The 8,815-nt window shown below is 37.6% G+C and overlaps 1 protein-coding gene across 1 annotated transcript in view; it reads right to left on the reverse strand.

The window, feature by feature from the left end:
- The window catches only part of LOC112160219 (sushi domain-containing protein 3), a 35,982-nt gene extending 29,324 nt beyond the window's left edge, over positions 1-6,658 (reverse strand). The window contains exon 1 of the mRNA XM_024294615.1: positions 6,601-6,658. Coding sequence (XP_024150383.1) covers positions 6,601-6,637 — 37 coding nt within the window. The 5' untranslated portion in view covers positions 6,638-6,658. The remainder of the gene's footprint in view (positions 1-6,600) is intronic.
- Between the last annotated feature and the right edge of the window lie 2,157 nt (positions 6,659-8,815).

Below are 8,815 nucleotides of genomic sequence, written 5' to 3' on the forward strand. Positions count from 1 at the left end.
CCGAACCGTGAGTTTTGTGATCCGCAACACCCCTATAAGCAATTGGTATTTTTGCAGTTTGAGTTTGTTTTGTATCACTGTTAGAAACCAAAATCAACATGAAGTTGTTTTTTTCAAAATTACCTGATAATTTAGCATCCAGAATGGGTTGTCCAAGCCTGGGGAGGGTCATAGAGAGGAGTAGTTGGATCTTACGTGGCGTTCAGGTGTGTCTCATGATGTCTTCAGACTGGAAATATCTGTTGGTCTGGACCGAGTCAGTTTAATCTGGCCGGGATCGAGTCCTGAACCTTGTGTTTGGTCTGCATTCAGACGGGGGTCAACCTGACATTTCTGTTTTGAATTAAAGCTTGTCAACAAAACCACGTGACTCAAGATTCTGATCCCCCCACAAGTTTTTCTGGCTTTAACAAATGATGCATTAAAGATAAATCAGCAGTTTCAGCCTATATCCAGACCGGTTAAACACGCACTTATTCTGCTCCGATGAATAATGAAGCTCTAGCGTGATGATGAGGAGGAGCGGAGGCCTGCATGTGCACTCTCACTGTCGCTGCAACCATCTGCAGCTCCATCACTGTCAGCCTAATCCCTAAGTGTCATCTTAAAGCACATTAAAAGCTATTATGTAATCCAAAAACAGAGCAGCTCACGCGCTGATGTGGCACGTCATCGTGCATGAGTTTGCATTTAGGCCTGCATGTGTGCAAATACCCGGTCACACAAAAACAGAGAACTGTTTGGTGTGCAGCTCTGCCATGAGGGCTCTTGCCTCACAGTGAGAAGGTCCTAGTTTCATGCTCTCCTCCTGTATATGTGGGTTTTCTCCAGACACGCCGGATTCCTCCCAGTCATCAAACATGTTTCATATTCAGTGATGTCACTACATTTTACCTAGGTGTACCCCACCTGCACCCAATGAGCCCCAAAGGGGGATTCAGCTGGTTCTGAGGATGGATGGATGGATGGATGGATGGATGGATGGATGGATGGACGGATAATGTATGGATGGACGAATCAATAGACTTATATATGGAAGCATTCTGCTGTGAGAAACGTTTTTTGTTATTAATTACCCTAAGAATAAAATCTATGGTACAACTTTATCTTTAAATCAGTATTTTCTAACATTTAAATACCAAACGCCCACTTGGAATTTATCTCTTTTTAAATGAGTGTTTAAAAGTTTTGTCCAACAAATGTAAAAAAAATGACAACAAATGTCTGTGAGCAACATAAATGTATAAGTTCAAAACAACAAAAACATTACAACTTTTATTGACAATAAATATACAAATGACCAAAAACAATTAACCCTTTAACACTGGAGCTCCAGTGTTTACGTTCTTTGATGTACTGTAACTTTTCAACTGCTAAAATTCCAATATGTTCTTCAGAATCTGCTGGAATGATCATGTTAACGATGTTAAACATTGTGTGTTTAAGCGTCAAAGACGCCTCACGTTTTGAAGGCTTAATAGAAAATAAAAGCAGCTTTGTTATCATTGCTGTCCTCTTCCTCAAGGACCCAAACCCAGTAATTAAACAAACAAACAAAAAAATCAATGCAGCTGGAAAAGTTTGGATGTGCCTGACTCTCCTCAAACCAGAAAGCACTTGGCTCCAGCAGCCCAACCAAAAGCGTCTTCCAGCCCCTGGCGACAGCACTCGGCTCCAGGCGACCGCCTATACGCGACCGGTTACGACCTCCAGCTCCCGGCGGCTCCAGCAGCCAAACCAGCGACAACAATAGCAGCTCAGCCACCAGGACAAAACTGTTAAAGGAGAACAAGGACTAACCAACTACAGCGTAGATACGATGCCTCCAAAGAAACCAGAAGCCAAGGAAGACTGCGCATCAGTTGAACAGGTAAACGAACTTCTACAACAACAAAAGGAGATGTTTACATCACTGCTCAATCAACAGCAAGACAATTTTTCAGGATTTGTAAAACTAATTATGGAAACATCAACTACCAGATTTGATACAGCAACGAAAGAACCACAAGAAATCAAAACAAGCCTCCAGTATACCCAAAAAGAAGTCGATGAAATAAAAATAAATCTAAACAAACAGGCTGAGCATGGCAAAAGTATGCAAAATGACATTTTAAAAATATGTGACAGTCTTTTGACAGTGACTGATAAACTTGACTATCTTGAGGCCCATTCAAAGAGAAGTAATCTTGTCTTTGCTGGAATAACAGAATCACCAGGTGAAACATGGGCAGAGTCTGAGGAAAAAGTCAAACAAATCATTAAGGATAAACTACAGATCTCTGATGACATGGAGCTGGAAAGAGCACATCGCATGGGGAAGACAGTACTACAAAGGGCAAAACATCTTAAAGGGACACATTTGTACATTAATGAAGACTACACTGATGCAGTGATACAAAAAAGAAGGGAACTGTTGCCAGAAATGAAGAAGCACGCAAAAGAGATGATACTGCATTCTTAAAACATGACAAACTGATCATCCACCCCAGAAACATGAGCACTCCAAAACACCCAAGAGATACTAAACCCTGAAAAAAGCACAAGCATTATGAATTATTATGAATGGTCATGAGTACGGCACCAATCAAATCCACTCAAGGGAATACAGAGAATGACCTTCTTCAAAAAATGTATGAACTTAATTGTACACAATTAGAAACTTCAGAACACACACAAACTCCAGAAACTGAAATAGACCCGGATAATAACTTTTATGATTCTATTAACAATAGCTGCTTATATTACACACAAGATGAATTCAATAGGACTATCAATGCAGAAGGTAAACTATCAATAATACATTTTAATAGTAGAAGTATGTATAAAAACTTTGATGACATTAAGGATGTATTGCAGAAATGTGCTCACCCATTTAGTGTCATTGCTATCTCAGAAACGTGGTTTAATGATGAAAAAGGTATCAATTTTAACTTGGATAACTATGACCTTAATTATGTGAATAGAATAAATAAAATAGGAGGTGGAGTTGTCCTATATATACATAAATCAATTAGATTTAATGTAATAAAACAAATGTCAATTATAATAGAAAATGTCATGGAATGTATAACTGTGGAAATATTCAATAAAAAGAAAAAAAACACAATAATAAGCTGTATTTACAGACCACCTAGTGCAGATGTTAATATGTTTTAAGAACATGTAGAAAAAATGTTCTCTACATTGAATAAAGCCATGTTTTTATGTGGTGACTTCAATACAGATCTACTAAACCCAATCTAAACAAAAAACTACTGATTTATTTATTCATTCAATGTACAGCATGTCCTTTTACCCAACAATTACCAAACCTACCAGAATTACAACTCATAGTGCCAAAATTATTGATATTTATATCCTGCTTCATTAAAAACTGTCCAGTTAAAAACATTAATAAGAAAAACAAAGATTCTGTTAATCCCTGGCTCACTAAGGGGATTTTGAATGCTTGCTGGAAAAAAATGCTCTTTACAAAACTTTTATTAAACTCAAAACGAAAGAAGCAGAAGAGAGGTACAAAATATATAAAAACAAGTTAACAGATGTAATTAGGAAAAGTAAAAACATGTATTATGATAATATATTAAATATATTCTCCTCACAGTGTATATGCCTTCACAGGTAGTTTGGAAGCCGGATCTCCTTCCTGACACACAACCCTGTAATTTATCTGGGTTTGGGACCGGCACTGACTAGACTTTGGCCCCCCCCATGGCCACATAGTCAAGGTGTGAAGGGTCTTGCCCAAGAACCCTCACTGGATTAAGCTCATTGGATCTCCACGTATATGTGTTTAAGTTTACAATATATAGATTATATGTAAAAAGAAAACTTCTAACTAACCCTCACTTTTAGAATAGATTAAGTATACTTATAGTACACTGAAGTAGACTACTTTTTTGCTAAGGGTAAAGGAACTCATGTCAAGCTTCTGGTTAAAACTGACAACTGCATTTGAACACCCTTCCCTGTGCCTCTCCAAAATATAAAGACTATACGTTGCAGTACTTGAACAGTTGTCTCATAGTTCAAATGATATTCATGTAAATCTTTCTGGAGAGACTTAGAAGTCCCAACTACTGCTTGAACATGTGTGAAAAAAGAAGAACTCTGTTCAGAACTTTGGATGTGCCCATGGCAGCATGTGCTGATCCCTTCAGCAGATTACAGCAGTGATCGTCCAGTTAATCTGTGTTTATGAAGGATTTAGGTGAAGTTCCAGAGCTTTGGATCATTCCTTGCAGTTTTGTTACTTCGCTGAGAGACGAGCAACAGAGCCAGATTACAGATCAGCAGACGGGCAGGGACACCCTGAGCATCCCAGGACCCTGGACTGGATTGAGTAAATGAAGAAAAACACCTGAAAGAATATCAAGAAAAGCGGAAAACGTGTGGAGTAAAAGGAGCATTTCAGAGTTAGCTACTTTAAAATGTAGTCCAGAACATCACTTGTTATTTTGACTTTAATTTGACATCTTTTCTGCTTGATTTGTGTTTCACCTTTTAAGCTTTGCCTTAGTCAAAAAAACTGGAACAAATTAAGAGAACCACAATATATATTTTAGTGACATGTGGTCAGTCCTCCTGAGCGTTTATTCAGTTGATGCAGATGGATTTAGATCTGTCTGAAGGGTCGGGCTTGTCTTGTGTATTTTGATTTCAATCGTAAATCTGATGACACATTTTCATCAATCTGACAACATTTTCCCTATTGAGCTTCAGGTCTTTCAGTAATCTTGTAATTTAGATGGATCTTTGGATTTTCATTTGAAAGGAGTAAAGCACCCAATCATTTTGTGAGGTCTTAACCCATAAGAACCCAACAGAAAAATATCTAAAATGTTTTCTGTGATCAACTTGGTTTGTATTTTTTTTTCACATAATTTTTATTTTTAAGGAATTATGGGTTAAATATAAAAATAAGAAGTGACAAAACATTCCTGGTGGTATTTTTTGGCTATTTTTTAAAAATGTGTTTAAACTTGAACTCAAAGGAGATAAGATAACCTGAGATGAAGTTCCAGTGCAGATCAGTGTTGGGTAATTGTACCATCTTGTGGTCGTATTGTCTCAGTGCAGATCATTTAAGGTTGATTCCTGGATTTGTCTTCTACACAACAGCTGGAGTTTATCTATTAAGGACATTACAGACCAAAGTCAGCTTTTTAAGTGGAAGAAATATAAAATAGTATATGTGGATGTGTATATATATATATATATATGCCGAAATAAATATTTGACACAATGAAAAGTAGCTTGTGTCCCTCTTGTATAGCAGTGTGACTTTATTTTTCTTTCAAAATCACTTAATATACAGACATTACTAGCTAAACCCCCGGCAACCAAAGTGAGTACACCCTTTGATGAAAATCTGTAATGTTAATATTTTATGTCCACTATTGTTGTTCAGCATAAATAATAAAGAATAAAAAGTAAACCACAGGTTTACGTCTCACCATTAAAGACACCACAACTGGTGACAAGGATTTAAAAACGAATTATCTGGAAGGACAAAGAGACACTTGATGTTGGAGCTATTAAGTACAATGTCCCAATTTGGAAGAATTGATTAATTTAAGACAGACGGCGAGCAATGCAATGAAAAATAAGAGTATTTTGGATTTACATTAAAACACGTGTAGACTCACCGCCATCTTGAATGCAGTTCGGTAAAGTTAGAAAGATAGTCACAGATTCGCATTTCCGGGCTCAATAGTGCTTCAGAAAAACGTTCAAATATGACAGCAAGTATCTCAATAGTCTTAACACAGAGAGTCAACTACACAACTATTTCACAAGAAAAAAGATTGTTTTTTACCCGTTTAATAAAAAGTGTTCTCTTCGGGCTGCAGATGGAGAGACGGCAGCGAGACGGCTGCTAAGGGACCGTCTACAAAGTGAAGCTTCCAGAAAAGGCCATTCTGTAAAAGTCAATAACCTCTCAGAAACAAATAAATATCGACTTTTGTGTGAACTAGCGATTTGTGCTAAAATAAAGATTTTGAAAAAAATATATATTTTATTATTTTGATTTTAACAATTTAAATAGATATGAAGCATGTTATTTTAGTCGCTTCGCTCCTTCAATTTCCTCCTTTGTTTTTCACATCAAAATAATACAGAGCGAAGATTCTATCACACTGGTCACATGTCTTTTCTACATTCACACATTGGACTGGAATGCTGGTTTAACAGTTTTTGTTGTCATCAGGTGTGTCGTCTGTGTGACGGCCAACACCATGAACCCAAACGCAGGAAAATAAGTCTCTGCAAAAGGTTTTAATCACAGAACTGAACATGACGCAAGGAATAACAGACACTAACACCAGTGACATAGTGAGGCTCCCCACGTACCTGTGAGACAATTAACCAAATGAAAACAGCTGCATCCAATCAGAGGCAAAGCAGCCTGGAAAGAACGACACAAAAACACCCAGAACCGTGACAATCCACTGTCATGGTTCTTATGGTCATTATGGTCGTTTTTGAGTTATAGTAAAACAAAACAACAGTATTTTCCAAGATCAGTTATCATCAACGTATTTCCTTTTGAAATTATTTGTATAATGGTATAGGTGGATTTGATTCGATTAAACTTACCTCGGACAGATTGATCTTGTTGGATAAACCAACTCATCGATTAATCATTACATCCCTGATCTGCATTTACTGCTATTAAAAATATTTACAAATATGTGACAACTGCCATGAACAAAAATCTACTTTCACCCCTGGCTATTTGACATGTTAACAACCTAAACAGGAAGTACACAGCTTAACCATCTCATACAAACGAACCAGAACCACAAACCCATTTTTTTAAATTGTCTTTAAAGCTGAAGGAGGGATAAAAGAGTTTAGATTTATGTTACTCTCAGAAAATTTGAAGAAAACAAAACAAAGTCACTAAATTTCAGGCTGCAATAATAAATATTTGTTTAATTTTTAACTTGATAAAAACTGAAAACAGATACCACAATCCAGAACTCCATACAACTGTAATGTTAGGAAAACTGGTGGGGAGGAGCTACGGCACTGAAGCTAACACAGTTGGAAAAGTTCAAAGATTCGTCCAATTAAAAAAAAAAAACCTGCTTCATAATTAGCAGAAATTACCGTGGTGACATTTGACAGTACCAAAAAACACTGCTCAAAAATGACACGTCTCTTCACACCGATGGGTAACGTCATCCAAAGGGATTCTAGTCATTCCTTTAAGTAGGAGCATCATGGTGGTTTGTGCATCACTGATATTCTTTCCTGACTAAAGTGTGATCATAAAATATTTATGGATGGAGAGACAAGCCACCGCAATGACAAATAGGCCTCACTGTCTGCAGGGGAAGCTGGAGCCAAGTGTTGACAGCACGTTCTTCACAACTGGACAGGAAGTGCCTTCTTCTGTCTGTTGGTGGCGCCAGCTGTCTGGTGTCCAGTGCGTGCATCACCCGGAAAATGAGAACAAAAGACATTTGTATTAAAATGACTGCCTCAAAAGGGAACCGGCGTTCATCCAAACACACCACAGAAGTTGCGGTTTATGATACAGATCTTTCCACACTGAGAGTGACCCCCCAGTGACAAAGGAAGTGTTACAATTATAAAGCTTTTTTTTTTTTTTTTTTTAAGGAGTTATAGCATTTTTTTGGCTGGTCACCAACGTGTGAAAAGTCCAAACATAAATGCTCTGCAGATTCATTCTACCAACACTAGATGGCTGCAGCATCACATTTCTCATTATAATTTTAAAATTATTTTATATTATTATACACAGGATATTTGAGCTTCATGTTCTAATAGGTTGAGGATTATTGTATTATTTTATCATATATTACTAAAAGAACAAAAAACAAGCTCTCAAACTGTTGTTCAGATAAATCATTCAACCTACCAAGGAGAATGCTGCCTTCCCAGAGGGAAATTCCCCTCAGCTTTGGTTAAAAGACTGACATGATTTCCCTAACAGGCCTCTATCATGTGGAACACCAGGATTTCGTGATAAAGCTCACGCACAGAGTGCAAAAACAACACAGAGCAGGAATGGATTGTGCAAAGGCCGGTCACAGTGGATGCTAAAGGGGAACATATCACCAAGGTGAATTCAATGGAACGCACACAGAACACCCAAATCACGCCTGAACAGGTCTAATAGTGTTCCAGATCCATAGACCGCTGTAGAATCACTGGACGGCTGGTTCTCCCCCTGCTGGCTCCAAGAAGCCAAAATCCCACCGATTTCTGTAGAGAAATAGACATTATTACTCAATCTATTGATCAGAATAACCATTCTTACTCTACATCTTCCTTATAATCCTATTTTTTAAAACATATAGTTTCTTTATCAGAAGTTATTCGTGTTATAAACTGACCCATCAGATGCCTCAATAAAAGCATATGGTGCCCACTGGCCCCGCCCCGAACGTTTGATTGACAGGTTCCCCAGAAGGGGTGTGGACTGTACTCACATTGACATAAATAGAGAAGGACAAAACAAAGCTGTTCCCTCGGGTTCCAACGAAATGAAGTCAATTCAGATTAAATAACTTTTATTGAGAAAGGGACAATGCATATTCATGAACATTTAAATGTAAATATGCCAGATTATAGCCTCAGGTTGATTTCCATCTGGAGTCCCTTGGCAGGTTGATGTTAAAAGAAATAAAACAGAGTTTAAGAGATAGACACTACACATACAATTATAAAACACAGTATACAGAATAAAGCAAATAAAATACAGAAGATGCCTTTTTTCCACCCGATCTCGTGATTTTAGTAAGCAGTGATCGGTCAGAGAGAGCGAGTCATCTTACTTCTG

This window comes from Oryzias melastigma, linkage group LG23 (genome assembly GCF_002922805.2).
Source record: "Oryzias melastigma strain HK-1 linkage group LG23, ASM292280v2, whole genome shotgun sequence".
Classification (NCBI taxonomy): Eukaryota; Metazoa; Chordata; class Actinopteri; order Beloniformes; family Adrianichthyidae; genus Oryzias; species Oryzias melastigma.